Genomic DNA, 20883 nt, shown 5'->3' on the forward strand with positions numbered 1-20883 from the left:
GTGATTCTGTTGCTTGATTCACATACGTGATTTCTTTTTGAGGTAAAACAGCCCTATCAAAAAGTTGTATAACTTCTGTCAAAGAGCCAGGCTTTTATAACACGATTATATGAAGACAACTGGAAGTTTAACAGTACATTGTCTATTTGCTCTTTGGGTACAAAGCAGGTGTTGGGTGTTTGGGGGATTATTAGGGTTTTTTTTTAATCTTGGAATCTGTTGGATAAGTATAAAGGCTTAATCTAGGAAGTACCATATTTTGGCTTCAGGTGGCTTCCTGGCTGTTTCTGCTGACACATTGTCCTGGTTTCAGCTGGGATATTAATTGTCTTCCTAGCTGGTACAGTGCTATGTTTTGAGTTCAGTATGCAAAGAATGTTGATAACACTGATGTTTTCAGTTGTTGCCAAGTAGTGTTTAGACTAAGTCAAGGCTTTTTCAGCTTCGCATCCCCAGCCAGCGAGAAAGCTGGAGGGGCACAAGAAGTTGGCACAGGACAGAGCCAGGGCAGCTGACCCAAACTGGCCAACAGGGTATTCCATATCATGTGACGTCCCATCTAGTATAGGAACTGGGGGCAGTGGGGGCAGGGGATCGCCGCTTGGGGACTAGCTGGGTGTCGATTGGCGGGTAGTGAGCAATTGCACTACGCATCATTTGTACGTTCCAATCATTTTATTATTGCTGTTGTCATTTTATTAGTGTTGTTATTATCATCAGTAGTTTCTTCTTTTCTGTTCTATTAAGCCGTCCTTATTTCAACTCATGAGTTTTACTTCTTTTCCCTATTTTCTCCCCCATCCCACTGGATGGGGGGGGAGTGAGTGAGCGGCTGCGTGGTGCTTAGTTGCTGGCTGGGGTTAAACCATGACACACATACAGTAGTGTGATTTACTGCTGCGTAGTAGTGATCCCTGCAAAACATTTTAACTTTTTAATCTGTTTACATCTGTACCTAGGGAGGAAAACTTCAGGCCTTTCGGAGTTACCTAGTTGCACTGAGTAGAAATTTCTTGGAGAAGGCGGGGGGAGGAATGCTTTGGTCTAATTTGAGTGCTCCTTCGTAATTGTTAACAAAATTGTATTTTAATTAAAACAGAGTTCTGGAATGAGAGTTCTACAGTGAAAAGTGTGTAGTGCAATTGATCTCACTGGGAAAGCCGGAGGGAGAGAAAATTGGAGAACAGGACCATAAATGGCATATAACAGTACCAAAACCACTGCATTTTTATTCTAGGTGTTAATTATGATGGGGTCTGTGTGAAACTTTTCTATAATGCAGTCCAAGGAAAAGATCTAGGTAGACTAGAGGACAGTTTGTCAGAGCTAGTGTGACTGATATAAGTGGGATGCTGTTATTGTAAATTTTGGAAATGCTCAGCCTTCAGACTATTGTACTGAGAAAGGTATGTTGTGATGAATTTTTGTAGTGGTGGGAGCAGCCACTTGAGGATACTGAAGAGCACAAGTTTTTTTCCATGATGTTTACTGTATTACGTATATAAAGCATGGGAAACTAGAAGCTATGCAGCTCCTCAAGTTTAATACTGAGTTACTATTCATACACTGCTTATGAACTTCATAGGCTTGGTTCTTGAAGTTTGCATGTATATTCTTTTGAATCCCAGATTGCCTCTATGCCCTGACTTAAAATGTGGGAAGATGTTTCCAAGGAGCTGTTTATTTTGTTGAAATCTGAATGTAAACATTTTGATCCAGTAATAGATGTGTTTTCTTTGAAGTTAAAGCTACTGAAATCTTTTGTTTTACTTGATACAAGTGTATCAAATCACCAGGCAGAAAGAAACATTGCAATGAAATGTTGGCTCCAGTCATAATAGTTTTCAAAATAGTGCTTTTTCATATGGCACCATATAGCAAGCCTGTACATTGAAAATGTAAGGTATTTTGTGTCTGTTCAAAATAGTTGGTTTCTCTCGGATTTAGTATTTTTAGTGAAATAAAAGTTTAGTCACAAGATGACCAATAACTTTGTGTTTGGGGACAGATAGTTATTTGTCAGATTTCCCAGCTTCTTGTGATTTCAAAACTGAGTGTAGATGAGTTCCTCTGAACACATTATCAATCTGTTGACACAGACCGTTAGGTTGTTGCATATGACGAAAGGAGGTGGCAAACAGAATGTGGGCTAGCAGTAAGGCGAGTATGTCGTGTCCCATCCCCCTGGCTAGAGGTGCTTTTATTGCAAAAAGCTTTGTCTGAAGTTTTTGTTGCTGTTCCCATGCATTTTAATCTTGAATTAATGCTGTGTTTATGTATAGTGCTTGGCAAACGTTTCACAGGGGGGGTTTCTGATCATGCATACTGTAAATGTAAGGCTTAAATTAGACATTTGACAAAGGGGGAGATGACTGAATTTGCATTCTTGCCATGGATAAATGATACCTTTTGCTGCCATTATGATCAAGGGTGCTTAGCCACACTGTTAAAAAGCAAACAAAAAAGTCTGTTCACCCATCCTCCTCCCACCACCATCCACCAAAAGCCTTTGTTTGCATCCTGATCTGACTAATTTCCCATCCTTATGGTACACAATGCATTTTCTTCTCTTCAGTCTGTTTTTTAAAATGAGTTAAAGCAATAAGATCTGTAGAGTAAGAGCAGGACAAAATCTGGTGGGTTTTTTGTGAATATGATGTTACTTTGGTTAATTTCCAGTCTTTGATAAAATGTTTTTTTTTTTTAATATGACAATTGAAACAAACCTGTGAATTTATGCAGCTGGGGCAGGACAAATGTTTAGAAGACAGTATTCTAGTTATCTTGTAAACAGATTAAAATGTCTACTCCTCCCAGTTTGGGGGAATTACAGTGTGTGGATAACTGCAGCATATGCAAGTCCAGAAATCATAAGACTTCCATGCTGGACTAAACTCAGAAGTTTTTGCAGTAAATTACTGTTCTGTGTCTGACTTGCTTGTCTGATGTTGTACAGATCTCTTGTGTCTCAATATTTTGTCAATTATTTTTATCACCAGCACCCAAGATAGTCTGCTCTGTCTCAATGGACAGTTTGTTGATGTGAGGGCTTTAACAGATGTTATGCTGGAGGATTACTACTGCGTTTGCAAATGGCACAGGTAGCTGGTATAAATAAACTTTTTTTTTTTCCCCCGCCTTATAGTACTTTATTTCCTAGATGTAGAGTTGCTATCACTTGACTTTGCTGTAGCCAGTGAAGCAAGTGGGTGTCCAGCAAGACTGTCTTGGGGTGTCTTAGGATACAACTCAGAAAGTAAAGAGATATAAAAAGTTAAGAAGAAAATTTGAGATAACATAAATTTCATTACTAATATTACTCAACTGTCTGCACAGATCTGCACTTTAGTATTACTAGCAGCTTGGTCCGGTTATATCATCACCTTTTGCAGTTTAAAAAAACCACCTACTCTTTTGCAGCTGAAGTTGCATAGTAGATTATCTGTTATTTGTAAAGGAGAAAGGCTTGAGTGCAAGACAATCTGCAATAGAACATTTTTGTACACTTTTCCCTGGCCTGTGACAGTTCAAAATAGACCTTTCCATGTCAAAGTGGTTATAGTCCAGTGTATTCTTACAATCATTACTGTCATCGCTCAAGCCCTCTTATCTCTTGGCTTCTTTATTACAATTTATGATAGCTGTAGCTAAAGCTTTTGATCCTGAAAAAGCTCATATGCTGGTTTTGAACTCAGCGGTTACTTTTCTAGGCAACACAAACAACTAAGAGTTCATCACTCCACTGTTCAGTTTTGTGCATTGGCTCCTCAAGGAAGACAGTTGCAGGATTTTCTCCTGATGTTTTAAGTCTTCCAAGGTGATTACTTGGAAAATTGCTTTCATCTCTCTTGCCAGGACCACCCATGATAATTATGTTTTCTTGTAACATAATGTAATATATAACCATAGTGACAGGATTCCAAAAGCTGGGAAGGTACTGTTGGGGTTTAACCCGGCAGGCAGCTAAACACCACACAGCCATTTGCTCACTCCCCCTGCAGTGGGATTGGGGAGAGAATGGAAAAAAGGTAAAATTTGTGGGTTGGGATAAAGACAGTTTAATAGGACAGAAAAGGAAGGAAAAATAATAATAATGATAAAAGAATATACAAGACAAGTGATGCACAATGCAATTGCTCACTGCCTACTGACGGCAGCCCAGCCAGTCCCTGAGCAGTGGGTTGCCACCCCCTGGCCAACTCATGCCAGTTTTATTGTTAAGCATGATGTCATATGGTTTGGAATATCCCTTTGGCCAGTTGGGTTCAGCTGTCCTGGCTATGTCCCCTCCCAGCTTGTTGTGCAACCCCAGCCTCCTCGCTGGCAGGGCAGTATGAGAGGCTGAAAAGTCCTTGACTTAATGTAAGTACTGCTCAGCAACAACTAAAACATCAGTGTGTTATTAACATTATTCTCATACGAAATCCAAAACACAGCACTATGCCAGCTACTAGGAAGAAAACTAACTCTATCCCAGTCAAACCCAGGACAGGTATGGAAGAATAATATTAAAACTTCTTTTCAGTGTATAGAAAGGAGAGGAGATCACATCAGGATGAAGTACAACTGGGGGAAAAGTGCTGGATAATTTGTTGAACAAGCAATCATGAAAAAAACCCAAGATCTTTAATAGCTTCCTATGTATTAGAATTCTAATATTGCAGCATCTCCTGTTCTAGCAACACGATTCAGTATAACCAAAGGGAGTCTGCAAAGAGCCTCATCAGTTTCTGTTGCACTGAGGTGCTGAACAGCATCACAAAGTTAATTAGTTGCTTGGGTCTTGGTTCAGTTTGGGATTTTTGGAAAAGTATTCACGCAGAAGTTAAGGATACATCTGCGTTCATTTAGGCACCTGCAGAGCTCTTGAAAATATTCTTCACACACAAAGCATTTCATGAGTCTTTCCAGAAGTTGCAAAGGAACCTTTCTGAGGTCTTTTAAGCCTTTTCCTCTGCAAATTTATTGCTCACTGACTGCAGGCGTTAAGTGGGATCTTCCTATTGCTCTGTACTGAGCAAGATTTTCTTTAATGTACATGTGGCTGTTCCCTTGAATAGCATTTCCAAAGCAGGATCTGAATAGAAAAACAACAGTGCTTTTCTATGTATGTTTAGAGTTTGCATGTCAGCAGTGCTTTTATGCAAATGAATTGTTCGAGCCCCATATTTTGTGATGTTTCTGGTGAAAACCCACTTCATATGAGTGACTGATACTTGTGGTTACAGGTAGTATTGAAACTAGAGAGTCACGAAAGTGTGAAGTTGAAAGTTGGAGACTAAAACATTAGCAAATTGTAGTAAATTCACAATTATGCAAATTCTAGTTCTACTGAATCAATGTGGCATATTCTGATCTTGGTATACAGAAAACCAGTAGTGTATAAACCTTTGCACCTGACTTTTGAGAAGGATAAAACAAACCTTTTATTCTCAAATTGTGCCAAAAATCTTACCCATTGCTAACTAATATGCGTGAGGCTGCTCAGATAATTAACCCAAAGGGAAAGAATTCTAAGCAAAAATAATGTTTTAGTGATGTCTGCTTCTGTCTTTTCACTCAGTTCAAGGGAATGAGTCATTTAAATATAGGTAGGTGTATTATAGACAGGCCTTTATTTTTAAAACAAACAAAACCTGTGGAGTTTTCTCAGGATTAAGAGTAGTTGTTTTTTGATGAAAACAGCTTTTCCCCAGAAAAATGCAAGTGCTTACATGTTTAATTTGGCTTTGTCACCAACATTCCTCAATAATAGCTCCATAGCTCAAAATTGCTATTTCAATAGCAACAGTTTGAAATTACATGAGTGGATTAAATTCAAGACTAAGATCTTAATTTTAATGATATTTTGTGCAAGGAAAAAGGTGGGAGGAGCTGTAGCACACTTCATGAAGACAGTTCAGGAATGTTTTGAAATCTTAGCTTTAGGGGTAAAATCGAAGTTTTAGGGCATCTCAGTAATTGATGCTTTGATTAACTCTTTCCAAAAGCATCTCCAGTCGTTTTTATTATTATTTTAGCATATTCATATGGTTTTGTCCCTAATTGATCACTAGTCACTACAATATTCATTTAGATTCAGTTGTGATTTGTGTTGCTTAGAATCATTCTTCTTTGCAGAACCAGAATATTGCCTAAGCTATTTATAAGCAGTCCAGTTAATGCAGTCATATTTTTCCATGTTTAAAACCAACTTCTTTCAATCTGGTTGTAACAAACAAGAAATTGCAGTGAGCATTTTTCATGTCTTGCAGTGAAACTGATCTCCAGGCCTAACCTGCCACTGAAGAAGCCATCAGTCCTGTTCTTTATTACATTTTACAGTGTCAGTGTTCCAGAATTTGAGTAATCTTGTCAGTTTTAATGCTGTAATGGATTAATAAAGGACCAGATTTGTAAACAAAAGTTTAATTTGAATGCTGTGGAATAACAAGTATTAGTATTTCTACGTTTCAGTTAGTCCCTTGATGACATCAGCATAGTTTTATTTCTGCTACCCTCCCTTGATTCTCCTTTCTCCCTCTCCTCCATCATTGTAATGCTGTACTCATTCAGAAGAGACTGTCTACATCCGATTTCCTTACACTTGCGAAATTTGTTATAAGTACTAACTTTAACAGTATTTTGAAAACTATAATGAAATTTGCCTTATCTTTCTAAGAAAGTGGACATCGAGGTTTCTTCCTTGCAACTGAATTTGAGGATTGGCAGTCTTCCATTGGTATTTTTCTTCAAACTATGCTTGAAGAGACATGATCTTCAGTATAAGCAGTTTTGTATTTTGAAATAAATATGAATTATAATTTTGACTAACCCCTTTTGTCACATAAGTTTTTTTTAGTTGTTGAAGTAGGAAACAGTGAAGCTATGGTGTTATTTTCCTTAGGCAGTTGGTATCAGAAGCCTTTGATAAACAATGGTAAACTTTTCCCGTTTTTAAATTCATTCTACAAAAATACTTTTAATTCTACTTAAACTCCCACTCTCTTTTCTAGACTATAAGGAAGTTGAAACTGTAAACAGTAGAAATGACCTTTTTATTAGTATTACAAGCATTGGAAGTCAAAGTCACTGTGGTATTAGCAGTATTTGCACAATAGTTACGATCCTGTTATCAAATTCTTTTTTTTTTTTTTTTTTTACAGCATAGTTTAAAATTAGGAAGGCAGTTAAAAGCTTGCAACTTATTATTTAAATATCTGTCTTGGGGGACTGCATATGCAGATTTGTGTGCATAGAGGTATTCAAATAAGCTCTACCAGTTTCATGTGTAAATAAAATGATGTGAAACACTAGTTAAAGTTAAAATATTATTAAAATTTTCTTGATATGAACAGAAGTCGAAGAATTATTAGGAGGACTGCAGAGGCAGAGCAACTCAGTTGGATTGTTTTGCTTGGTTCTTTGGAAGATATACTGCTCTCCCCCCAGGCTTGTAAGGGCTTTAAATTTTTACAGCAAAGCCCTATGTTTTCAGAATCCAAGCTGTTTATATGAAATAGATAGATGTTTCTCTCAAGCTTAAAGTAGGGCATCTGGACCATTTGTTAGATACCTGTTTTTGAAGTCATCCCATTGTTTTGGCTGTTTGTCATACATCGATGTACACAAGATTTAATTTCTAGAAAAATAATATTCTTTTAAACTATGCAGTAGTTTTAGATTTTGCCCTAGTTCTTTAGGGTGGCTTTACTAGAATTTTCAAAGGTTCAATACTGCAAGTTGCCTAATAATTTTTAGATTTATGGGTAAAGATCTTGTACTAATTTAAATGTTATAAAGGAACAGGATAGAAATTAAATTTACTAAATTAAAAAAGCCACAAGATGGCATCAAATTGTCAATTCTATCCATTGCTCTTAACAGTTTTTAAAAGGTCAAAATATTACAGACTCTGTGGATCTCTATATAGAAAGCAGTTGGGATAGTGAATGTGCAATGAAATAGAGTTTTTTTCCTTCCATTATTTGTACCTTGCGAAGCCACAATAGGAAACTTTTAATAGCTTTTTTTTATGCTTCAAGAGAGTAAACTAGTGGGTGTATGAAATGTGCCTCCAAGAAAAAATTCTACCAATATAACATGTTCTGTTGCTTAAAACACGAGGGTTCATTTCCTAAAACATAGGATGAGTTTATGTTCAGGCAATTTCTGATTCCATTCTGTGAAATGAGTGGAAGTAACTTCACTATGAATGTTAATGCTCATTTAGACTTAAGAAAAGTACTGGGTATCTAAAATACCTTTTTTTTTTTTTTTTTTTTTTCCTAAAATCTAGAAAAATACTAGTTGGGTCCTGGTATCAGATGAATATTGGTAATTGGCGATTTTTGCAAATTAACACAAAGAATGATAGATTTATTTTTTAATTAAAAAGGTTAACAGGCACTGTAGAAGGTTTTAGAAGCTGTTAAAAAAAACCAAAAACCAAACCAACATCACCACCCACTGTTGGATAACTAAATAAAACTATAGATTGACCATAGTTTACTTTTCTGTTAGATAGGTTTTTTTTGTCTGTGTAGATGCAGTATCTCAGATTTACTGTTGCAAGTAATAGATCTTTTAAAAGTTGTTGAACTTGTTACATTAGAACGGATTGAGGATGCAATATATTGGAGGACAGACAAGTGTGATAAGAATCTGTCCAAAACAATTTGCATCTTCATAATACATTGCAACTTGCCTGTATAATGTAGAAGCAGAGAAGGGAAAATTAAAGCACATGTGAAAGGAAAGATGTGAAGTAAGCTGTATACAGAATGTACAAATTTAAGGGACTTTAGGCAATAGACCTAAAGCTTCTTATTATTGTAAACATAGTTTACACTCACAAAACATATCAGAGCACATAGCAGTGTCTGAAATTAAGACAAACATATAAATTGTATGAAGGAATGAGGGAAGAAAAGAACACACTCAAAGCTTGATTTCCAGGGTGTACAATAATAGCAGAAGTCAGTTGTCCTTCAGGATGTGAGGTTTTTTTATTCATTGTTTGACTATAAGTGGGAATCTTGATTTTTTTTTTTTTTTTTTTTTTTTTTTCCACATGTACTAACCTGTTTTCTATTCATGCATTGGTTTGCAAACCAGTATTTTTAGGTGTTTGGGTAGGACAATGCTAAATAGCAGAAAGCATACACTAAAACAAAAACAGTTTTTGAGCAGGGATTTTGTAAATGTCTAATATGATAGGAAACATTAGTACTGAAATGGAATGAATTCCACTGAAAAGTATATACAGCGGTGTATCTGTAGATGATGCAATGAAATCTAGGAAGGTATGAAGCTTTTGGTATCTGTTTTCCTGATTTCATTCTATCTCAGGTTGTCGCTTCTGAATGGTTAAATACTCATGTATTTAATGTAAATTATAAGTAAAATACATATAACCTTCTATGGTAAATTAGCACAACTAAAAGTAATATGGTTTTGATTAAAATATGATGTTAAGTGGTTGTCTTAAAGAAGATTTGTGTTTTTTAAATTACATGGTTTTCTTACTAAATTAGTTTCAACTTATGAATATTCATAATATACTCCTTAACGGTCTCAAACAGCTTATGCATAAGAATTAGGTATGTCATCTTCGAGCAAAACTGTGAAGTGTTCAGAAACTTTGAGGAAATGAATGTTCTTTAAATAGCTAAACAGTGATTTCTGCTACTTCTGATGCTTAGGGTACAGCTGCACAAACAAAAGCTCCCCTAACTGGAGTTTGATTTTGCAGTGTGCTAGTTACTTAAGAGTAACTTTTACATTAAAAACTTCACATTTTAACATTTGAAATATCTTACTGTGTGCTCACTGAGAAATAAGCTACTGTCTTTACAAGGGGCATAAATTACCAGCAGCACTTACCTTGTGTAGTTGAATGAACCAGCTATGAAGTTTACTCTGTCAACTATTTTCTTTTCCTCTGGGAGAAATCCTAGCACATACTTCTCTGTGGTTATACCTGCCTTGTAAACAGAGCTTGTATCATAAATCAGTGTTTTGTCATAGAGATATAAGTTTTCCTATTTGAATGCTTTTGAAAAGCATTAATTCTGTATCTAAACTTGGCATCTTTTGTTTTTAGAACAATGTGAAATGTTAGCAAAATTATCCTGCCAATGACTTCCTTATTGAAAGCAGGCTTTCTTCTCCACTTAGTGTATCTTGTCAACCATCACTGCTCTGTCCTTTTGTTTTTTCCTCATCTAAATAGTATACTTCTCTCCTTACAAACCATTTAAGAAATGTGTGGTTAAAATATTGATCAGAGCTTCTTTTCCTACATTGTCTGCAGTTTTTTACATAGTAGGAAGTGGAGATTAGGTCACTGATAATCATAGAGAGATATGTAAATCAGTTACAAAGGATACATGTTATGCCTTCTGTAGGTAATAACTGAGCTTCTGTGCTAAGATGCCAGAATATCAGGAGGTGTGAGCAGAGGTTCATCCATGAAATTATCACAGTCTAAGACAGTGATTTACAGAACTAAGGGCTGTGACCTCCATCATTATTGATTTGCATAAATTGTTCTTACAGATAGAAGGTCATAGGCATGGAAGGAGTAACTATCTTTTGTACCTACTCACTTAAATGAATTTATTTCCTACCATTAATCAGATATTTTTCTTGTGGTTTTTTGTTTTTGTTTTTTTTTTTTATGTGCTTGTTGTTGTTGTTGTTTTGGGGTTGTTTTTTTTTTGTTTCAGCTGCAATGTTCTCAAAGCCCTGCCTTTTTGTTTTAGGCTTCTGCACTAAGTTTCGAGTTAATCACTGTAGAGAAGACTGTTCAGAGGAAATTATGAAAAACTCCCAAACAGATAATTTGCCAGTTATTTTGTTAGGCTTGATTCTATGTATATTCTGGTGCTTTATGGACATTTTGGTGAAGAGGAGAAATCACAAGCACAAGTCATATGGAAACTAAAGCAAAGCTATGGTTATAATTTGGTTATAATTCTTAACCAAGAATTTCTAAAAACTCTAGAATCTTTAAACCAGCTTCAGGTTCCCTCCCTTTGTTGCAGCTGCCATAGGACTGCAGGATCTCTTTGAGACATTAGAGGCACTGAATAAGTGGAAGGGGAGGCACAAAAGTTGCATTACTGATTCTGTAGGGGAGGAAAGAGGAGTGGATGTGTGGGACTGCAGACAGTAATAGTTAAGCATCCAAACTGAATTGGATTTAGAAACTTGAAACTTAGCATTGCAGGAAGTGATGTTTCTTTAGCTTGATGTTTTCCTTTCCATTTCATAAAATGCTGTGAATTTAAGGAGATATTATGGGAGAATTCTTGGTGTTTCTTCAAAATGTGTAATTAGTGCACCACAGGAACAGTCTTTTCACACAGAAAATGACATATGTCTATAGAAACAAATGCAAAATGTTTTATTTCCACTTTCTTGGTTAAAAGAAAGGTGATGTTGTTTCAAAGAGCTGCTGTTTCTCAGTCACAAAGCTTTTCTCAAAGGTAGTCAGCCTTTCCTGCTGCTCTTCTTTTAGAATGTGGTATTTTAATTTTTATCATTTTCTGAGTAATTTTTGTGAAAGGACATGGGCAAAAATACCTTTTCTCAGATACTAAAAAAGTAAGTCTTAAAATAACAGTTACTGACTCAAGTGCCCTACATAGATGTTGGTATTTTAATAATCAGAAAAGAGTACAGCAAAATTTGGGAATAATCCATTTCTTGCAATGCAGGGTTAAATCCTTACACTGAAGATTAATAGGAGGTTGCTGACTGTAAAAGTTATGAAAGCTGCGTGCTGTATCAAATGTCAGTTCCAGCCTATAGTAAGTAAACATGGGTGGCTTTGACTAAAGCTCAAGGAAGAGACATTTTGAGTAAATTTGTGTTTTCTAAGGGCTTGTCAAGTGATCTTCTCTTCTATTTGTACTTCACAGTTCTTGAGATAAAAACAGAGTTTTAACTTTCATGGTGGAAACTTGAAAGCAGTTGCTTTAAGTGTTATTTAAATCATGGAACTTGAGGCTGCTTGTGTGTAGTCCCCTGCTCATTAGTTTTTTTATTTTGAATTACAAAACATATTGTTATTTACACATGGACATACAAATGTGATAATGCCATATTGGAGTCCTTTCCAACAGGTTTTTCCCAGAGTGGTTTCTGAACTTTCTGAGTGTCTCACAGTTTTTAGGATATGCTTCATATAGCATTTAAGTAATTTTTAGATAGAATTCATGGTTTCGTGTTAAAAGGTTTTCTGTCAGCCTTGCAAACTGAAGTGGCTGGAATATATTAGCCTTTTTTTTTCGGAGTTAGTAAGATTGTTAGTAATACATGTTTTGTTCAGTGAGGTTTCACAGTAGTAACTGAGAACAGAATTTGTTCTTGCAGGAATTCATTGTTGCTTTGGGACCAGACGTGTGACCTCACTGTTCTCTTACCTGGTGTGTTGACTCTGCAGAGTTAACAAGAATAAATAGTAGTGCATGTCTTTTGTTGTTACATTAAGGTAATTGGATAAGGCATGAGCAGAACTAATTATCATGAGTGTGCTATTTCTGGGCACTAAAACTCTTCAAGGCAGGAATGCATTGCAGTTTCTTGGTCCTAGTTTTCCATCCAGAGCGTAAGCAGATGTTGTTTTGAAATTTCTGTAGCCAATTGCTTGCATTTATGTTACTAACCCTTGGTGAAAGTGATCATAGGTAAAATGAAACAATACTATAAATAGAAAAGGTTTCTTTGAATATAGAAAAAAGTTTGATTGGCATTTGATGGTTCAAATGTAAACCTGTAAAAGTTTACGAGGTTGTCTGTCCTCACCAAGTCTGAAACAGAATCTGTAAAGAGTTTTGAATATTTTCACTATTTTCTTTCTTCTCTTTAATGGAAATGTGTTGGCCTCATTTTCATGATACCCTCTGTAGCTCTGTGTTCACTTAAAAAACCCGTGTACCTGACGAGAAGGCCAGCTATTAATGTTACCTCTTCTGTCCTTTAAAAGGAAGGTGCTTCTGCTCGAAAAACACAAACTCCAGCAGCACAGCCTGTACCACGACCAGGTAAGGTAGCCTACTATCATTTGTGCTTCTGTTACAAATAAGTATGAGTTTCAAAGAAGTACTATTTAAAACTTTAGTTAGCTGAAGAATGAAGTGGGACTTGTTTATTTGTGGCCTTTAACTGCATATGTATTGGAAGTAACACATAACTTTTTGGTTAATGTTATACCATGGGGCTTGGGTTCATTCTCTTCAGTGTGTTGCACAGTTAGCCCATTGAAATGATGCGCTAGTGAAATTAAAATGTGACAAACTTCTTGGTTGTTGACTTGGTAGTTCACAAATGCCAGCTCAAATCCATAATAAGAGCTGGTTGATACTCCAAGGAGAAACAACCTAAATACAAAAGCTAATCTCAAAAAGAGATATATTATTACTTCTATTATGAATATATCAGAAATAAGTCTTTCTCTGAATGTGTTATCATTACTTCTTCACACTTCTTGGCACATTAGGTATTTGTAATGGGGCCAGAATCTTCAACTGGCTTTTTAATTCCCAGTTAGTAGACTTTAGCTACCAAGTCAATTTTGTATGTCAGATTGAATCTCAAATTGAGATTCAAAGACAGAATGATACAGGTACTTTGTTTTGTTTTAATGAGAAACACTTAGAGTTTTTAAAAGAGTGTAAGAGTACAGACAGTGTAAGAGAGGATCAGTGTTTCCAAACACCTATGTGCATATCTGCACCTGGTTTATGTACTGAGAGAATTTCTGGTTTGATGGATGTAAGTCTCAAGTGAAAAGTGTTATGTAAGAATAAGATGATGGTTATAGTTGTTATGAAGGTATTGGAAAGCAGACATTACGGGGTTTTTTGGAAAAAAAAAGCTACCTTTTAAAATTAATAGACTTTTTCTAGAAGTAGTGCTGGAGTACTGTATATTCTTGTGGAGACTACTAGATGCTTTCAGCGTGTGCCTTGCGAATTCCTTGAGATTTATTAGTAGGATTTAATGCTAAGACTTAATATTGTAAAAATGATTCTTCCCCAAAAATCTATTCTAATACTGAATATTCTCAGCACACCTAAATGCTGTTGTGCACAGATTCTTCTGTTTGTTTTTTTGATACTGGAAAGGTCATGCTACCTGTCATACTTATCTTACTAGCCCTATTAAGCATAATAATGCAAATGGAGTTGACAGACAGCAGTATGGAAAGGGTAGTAGTGGCAAGAACAGAAGTCTGAGTTGTCACAGGTCCCTACTGCTAGCTGTGACTTCATGGACATTAACTGTCAGAAGTGTATTTTTTGTACATTGTGTAGGTTATACTGATATTGTAGTTCTCTAAGACCAATCTAATCCATTATGTTGCCTCTATATTGTAAACTGAAGAGAGGTATAGTGTGAAAAAAATATATGCTGCTTTATTAAAAAAAAAAAGATTTCTCTTTCTGCCTGTTCTAGGATATTTTGGGGTTTGGAACTTTCAAAAAAAATCAGTTGCTCTGTTCTTAGCAGTCAAAGTATTTAAAATGTGCAATTTCCAGGATGCTGCTGCTGTGCATATAAGCGTTAGTTGAATTGGACGAAACAGTTGTACAATACTGATTTGAAAAAAATATTTGAGATGTGCTTTTAATTCAAGGGGTTTTTTTCTGCATCTTTCTGCAGTACCAACTTTTCTACTAACATGGCTTGGTACAGCTATCAAATTTCTTAAAGATGCTCCCCATTCCCTCACTTGGAGGGGGAGGGGGGGAATCAGCTAATGTTGCCATGTATTTCAGGAACATTTTTACATTAAGGAGATACGTAGATTTAAAAAAAAAAAAGAAAGAAAATAAATCACTGGGTAGGTAAAGTTCATGTAGTTCAATATAGTGTTGCCAATTATATCTGTGCATTTGACACTGTCAGGAAAAGATAATTAAGGATATGGTCTCAATTTTTCAACAATGGCAACTATGTGTTGTGAATATACTGTTCTAGGAAGTTTCTGAAACGGTCATAAATAAACATGAACCAGTTGGTGCTATGAAATTGGAAGTCAATTAATGAAATTTGTTGTGCATAGTAGCAGTTGAGACTTGAGTTAGTCTGCATCAATCTTTCTAGTACTCACCATTTTCTGATTTTGTGAATTAGGATAAACACATGTGATGATAATTATCAGGCACAACAGTTCTTTCCTTAAGCTAGGACTCCTGAAAACTGAACTATAAAATGTCTATTTGGAGGAAGCCAGGTTATTCAGTAATAGCACCAAAGTGAAGAAACGTTTTTCCAACTTCGGACTGAATTATCTCCCATATTGAGGAGTTCACAACTTGGAAGACTGAAAAGGAAACATTTTATTGGAGGGGGTAGGGGGAATTCTTTGTTTTCTATCTGGCCAGTATTTTTTTCTTTGTGTGGGTTTTTTTGTTTGTTTGGTGGTTTGGGTTTTTTTTGTTGTGGGTTTTTTTTTTTGTTTGGTGGGGTTTTTCTGGTGGTTTTTGTTGTTGTTGTTTTTTTCTTGAGTGCTACCGTATCTGTCAAGTTTCACTGTTTCTGGCACCCAAAGAGGCTATGTAACTCAAACTGCAATCAAAAATTAACTGGAGTAAGCCTTAAATTCAGATTTTGATTGTTGAGAGTTCTGTATGTGTTAAGGATAGCTAAATCCTACAGATACCGTGTACAGTAATAACTATTAATGAAAAGTTGAGGGTCTGTGAAGGTTAGTTTGTTATGCAACAGTCTTCCTGTTGGTTCAGCCCAATTGAACTTAAGATCTACAAGCAGTTTTTTTCAAGATTGCTGACAATTTTTGTCAATGCTATAGTGCGCCGACCTTTTGAGGAGGATGGAGAGGGATGACTAGTTTAAGTAAAATTAGGAGAGATTGACTCATGTCCTAACATGTTTCAGACAGTCAAAAGCTGTTTGTCTTCTGAATACTGAGACCCAAATTATAAATCTCTTCTTCAACTTTGTGTATTGCATCTGTGAAAATGATCTAATGACGATAGTGTGACTCTTCTTTGTTCACTCCTGCAACTAAAAACATTGAAATGTTGCCTTACAATGATGTTTGTATTTATGTTTTAGTCATTCTGCCATATTTTCTGTTTTTTTCTCAGTTTCTCAAGCAAGACCACCTCCAAACCAGAAAAAAGGCAAGTCGATTTTAGTTACATGATCCTTTTCATTTTTGTGTGAATTGTGCCCACTCTATCTTTTGCTGGAACCACAAGCAATAATATAAACAAGCAGTGGAATGCAGACAGCATTCTGTTTTGCTAAATATGGGTCCTACCCATATTTAGAGAGTCCTGATACAGGGGTACGCTTTTTTTGGTGAACAAAAACCTCAGTTTAGAAAAGATTGACTACAATTTTCCTTGAATATTTTTCCATGATTTTGATCTGTTAAGCAAGAGTTTTCATTTTATGTACAGTTCCTTTAATGAAAAAGGTGGCGGGGGGGGGGGGGGGAACAACAAAAACCACAACAACAACAACAAAAAAAAAACAACAGGCAAATGTGACTGTATTATCTCTCCAGGGTCTCGAACTCCCATAATCATTATTCCAGCAGCCACGACCTCTTTAATAACGATGCTTAATGCAAAGGACCTTCTGCAAGATCTGAAGTAAGTAGCTGATTAGAACATGCTATATAAAAAAACTGTTTTCAGATACGAAGGTGTACTGGTACCAAACTAGTAATTAAGCAAGAGGGAGTATCTACTGTCTCACAATAAGCTAGTTTTACAAACCAGTGTATAAAAGAAATCAGTGCCTCTTGAATAGCAGGAAAAAAGCGAAAACTTCTTTTCAGAGCTTTTGCGCTGTTGTGACCTGTGGGCCAAATAGGCAGACTGATAAGAAAGTCTTACAGTGCCGTTTCTAATGTCTATAGTGGTTTTCTTTTACATAACATACATGCACACCTGTGCAACTGATCAATGAACCCTTACAATGGAAGAAGACTTAGAGAAGATGAGCGAGGGCATTGTGCTCATGGAGCTCAGAAAAGATTTCGGGGAAACAACCACAGTTACTGTAAAGGGGAAGTCGAGTGGAGGGTGGCCTCTGTTCTATCTAAATAAATGACTGTATCAGCTGAGCAGGTCAGTTGGTTGTGTAAATAAAGAATTCTTTTAAAGTTCACATATAACAAAAATAAGAATAAAGCATTGTCATTAAGTATTGATGCAAATTCATTCAGGGAATTAATGAGTTGCTAAAACTTGTTTATTGCATCACACATCTGATTCTAAGGTTTAATTCATTATGGCTGAATGCAATCAACATTACAAATTACTTTCTTTGTGGTAAGGTAAAATTCACTGTTAAGGTAAAACAAAAATAACCCCCAAAAAACAAACCACCAAAAACCCCATCTTTCTGCTTGTCCAACAGATCATGGTATTTAGAGTTGCCTATCGGTTAATACCAGTTAATTTTTCTGAAACAGGCAGTCTTTTTCACAGAGGAATACACTGTTATAGATGGTCTGCAATGGTGTGTTGAAAAAAGGGGGAGCTCTTCTTTCTTCCACCTCAGCATTTTGCTTGTCCTTTATGAGACTATACACTGCTTTTCTTCAAAAATAGGCTGTCCTTATTGTGGTGCTACAGCTTTCACTGGAGTTGCCCTAGAATTTTTTAAAACTGCTGTGAGATACCAGATGCCTTCTGATCTCCAGCTATTTCTAGTTCCTAGACTACGGCCATATATCATCAAAGATCCAGTAAGCGTATTGGACCCTTGGTGCCTCTTCCGAAATATTTAATCAGAGATAAGGCAGGCTTTTAACGTTATAGCTTAATGTGCAAGCAGTAACTGGACTGATAGAATTGTGTTGACAGACAGTGTTGCTTGTTTATGTGGGGTTTTTCTGTTTAAGAAAAAATTTCACCACTACAAGCCCTGGATTTTACATCTATGTAATTTGTGACTTTCTGGTACAGGAATACCTATAATGGAATAAAGCACCAATATGTCATGTCTAAGTATGTATGTGCTAGGAGGCTTGCACTGTTTTCAGCTCCACTGCGGTAGAGCTACAGTTAACTTCTCGAGATCTGCCCCAAGAGGACGCTGATCGTTAGAGTGCAAAGAACACGATCCAGGAAAAAATGAAATTATGTTTAAGGGTTGAAAGGAGGACACTGATGTAATTAACAAGTGTGAAAGACAAACTGAAGAAGCAAGGTATGTTAATGAATCAGAAGTGCAATAGCAGAATTTAGAAGAGCAAAATATTAATTTAGCCATGACAGTTCTAGCATGCTTCTAGAAAATACGCCACCTGGCCTGTTGGGTTTTTTGGGTTTTTTTTTGTTGTTTTGTTTTTGGTTTGGTTTTGGGGGTTGTTTTTTTTTTTCATTCAAATTTATGCAAGTAGTTTGTTTAGGAATGGCTGCAGGGTTTCTTTTTACTGTTCAGGTATGCAGAGTATAGAACTAGCCTTGATGTAGAGTGTGATTGATAGATATGTGATGGTTTTCCAAGGAAAGAAGACTTACCTAATTTCTGCCTCTAAGTCACTGCTACCTTTAACTCATTCCCCACTTTCAGCTAAAATTGACAGAAGAGTAGAGATTTGGAAGACACATGTCATTGCCACAAGTTTTGGAATAAAGAAATATTGTCCAGATAGAAAAGACATATCCAAATTAATACTCCCTCCCTTACCCCTGTTGAGGAAGGTGCAGGTAGACTTGAATTTCTTGTATTTCTAGAGGTAATCAGTCTGCTTGTATTAGCCATCAGAGTACGTCAATGATAGCACAAGGAGAAGGGACTTTTGGAGCTGGAAGAGTAAGAGCCATTGCAGGGGAGACTGCTAAGTGTAGGAGAACCCTGGGAGAATGAGGCCCCCAGGACTGTTAAGGTATGGAAGCTGTGATACTTGGGCTGTTTACACGGCAGCTTTCTTCCATGCCTGATACCTGAGGCAACACGGTTCTATGAAGTGTGTGATAATAAAGAATGAGTATTTGGGTCTCATAAATAAAACCAACTTTTGCTATTCCCTCCATTTAAATCTTTCTTTAAACAAAACAAGGAACAAAGCTGTAATTGTAGTGGGAGATCAAACCACTTAAAATCAAAACTTACAGTCATAGCTGGGAATCCCTGTCTTCTAGGATAGTTTTTGTCTAGTGTGCTGGATGTTTTGGTTTTTTTATAAGTAACTGGACTGCAATGCATTGTCACTTTGGATGTGAGAAAAAGTAATTGTGGTATCATTGACAGATATTTTAGGTTGTTTGTTGTAAAATAAACAGGATAGTCTTCATCCAGTACTATGGTAGGCATTAAATTCAATTGTCAAGGACTGAAAGAAACTTACTCATTATACCAACGTTTTTAGTAAGCCTTTTCATAGCTTCGTAGTATGTTGGTGTTATTTTTCTTGCCAAATTTGGCTGACATTTATATGATGCTTAGCATCTTTAATTCATCACTAATGTTATGCTCTCTTTTGAGGTAGAGAATGGGGAAAGCGGGAATGCTATCATGAGTAGAATCATATATAATGATAAACCAGAAGCATATTACTGGTTTAAGATTTTTATTTTTTAAGATACCTGATTTGTCTGTTGGGTATATATGTTGCAACTTAGTTTTTTTAGGGGGACATTTCTGTATATAATAGTAATATATATAATCCATATGCTGTATAATATGCAAATATTCTTGATAACCTTTTTTGGAAAGTTATTTTTCTAAAGAATTCAAGTATAAGATAAAAAAAGAAGAGTTTCTAAAATACTAAAAAGATATCATTTCAATTAAAATCAGAACTGCAATACTTCATGGTATACTGTGAAGCTTCTTAAAAAGTATTTCATATAATACACTTTATTCTTATTCAATATCTGAATGCAACACTGAATATCATAATTATTGTGTAAAATCTGGCTCTCCAGACTAAGTATTGGAGAATATCTGAAGCTAGGCTTTTCAGAGGCAATGCTTCTGCTTTACATGGAACAAAAGCAAGGCAGGAATTACATCAGGCAGATGTAAATGATTAGATTATGATTATGTATTTTTATTATGATGATGCTTTTACTCATTATGTGTTTCACCATATGTGGCCAGGCAACTCGCTGGGATTTATCCAGCTTTGATATCAAGCTATCTGAAAAGATTCAGGGATGATGTATTACAAAAAAAAAAAGCTTTGTTCTCTTGCAAAAACAGGTGATATTGTAATCTAACAAAAATATTGAGAGGGTTGTAAAAATAAGTCTCCAATTCTAAACACAATCAAATGTATATTACAATGATCTCAGTTACTGTCCTTCATTGGAGTTGCCTTATTCTCTGTCCATGCATTTTTCAGTATGCCTGAGTTGGGGGCCAGAAAGTACTGACCTGACCTCAGTAAAAGTGTTTTAAAGTTAATGCTAGCAATTGATATGAGTTTAGAGCTTAGACATGAGCAGCTCTGGCAGTTCAGTGGATAGTACCTTACCAGTTACCTCCCATCATTTGATCTTGTTCAATCGCTTGCCTGTCACCTTGGGACAGGAACCTGCTGTCTTTGTAAAATGAGTGAGCACCGGTTTTTGTGTGGATAATGATTTTGGCAATTAACAGCAAGAGAATGAAGTGCTATTAATTTCCTAGTAGGGGTAAAAAAATGGATTCTAAGTAGATACAGATTTTTTTAATTATTTTTTTTTTACTAGGGAATAGTAATCTGGAGAAGCAACAAAAAAAATGTAAGCTCTGGCACAGTCAGGTTTCAGAACAGATTTCTAGTGTGGTGGATGATTAAAAAGGTGTCAAGTACAAATGTGTAGTTAAGCCACCCACTATAGCATTGTGGCAAATAATTCCCAAGAGAAGATGGGGATTTTGGTGATTTCTTTAATACTTAGATTTCTTATGCTTATC

The 20883-nt window shown here is 36.0% G+C and overlaps 2 protein-coding genes across 2 annotated transcripts in view; one reads left to right on the top strand and one right to left on the bottom strand.

Moving 5' to 3' along the window:
* The window catches only part of GLRX2 (glutaredoxin 2), a 375306-nt gene that overhangs the window by 98412 nt on the left and 256011 nt on the right, over window positions 1–20883 (bottom strand). The window lies entirely within an intron of this gene.
* CDC73 (cell division cycle 73) overlaps window positions 1–20883 on the top strand; it is a 122975-nt gene that overhangs the window by 90268 nt on the left and 11824 nt on the right. Inside the window, exons 11-13 of the mRNA XM_069789344.1 lie at window positions 12974–13031; window positions 16104–16139; window positions 16529–16616. Coding sequence (XP_069645445.1) covers window positions 12974–13031; window positions 16104–16139; window positions 16529–16616 — 182 coding nt within the window. The remainder of the gene's footprint in view (window positions 1–12973; window positions 13032–16103; window positions 16140–16528; window positions 16617–20883) is intronic.

Source organism: Haliaeetus albicilla, chromosome 8 (assembly GCF_947461875.1).
Source record: "Haliaeetus albicilla chromosome 8, bHalAlb1.1, whole genome shotgun sequence".
NCBI classification, from domain to species: Eukaryota; Metazoa; Chordata; class Aves; order Accipitriformes; family Accipitridae; genus Haliaeetus; species Haliaeetus albicilla.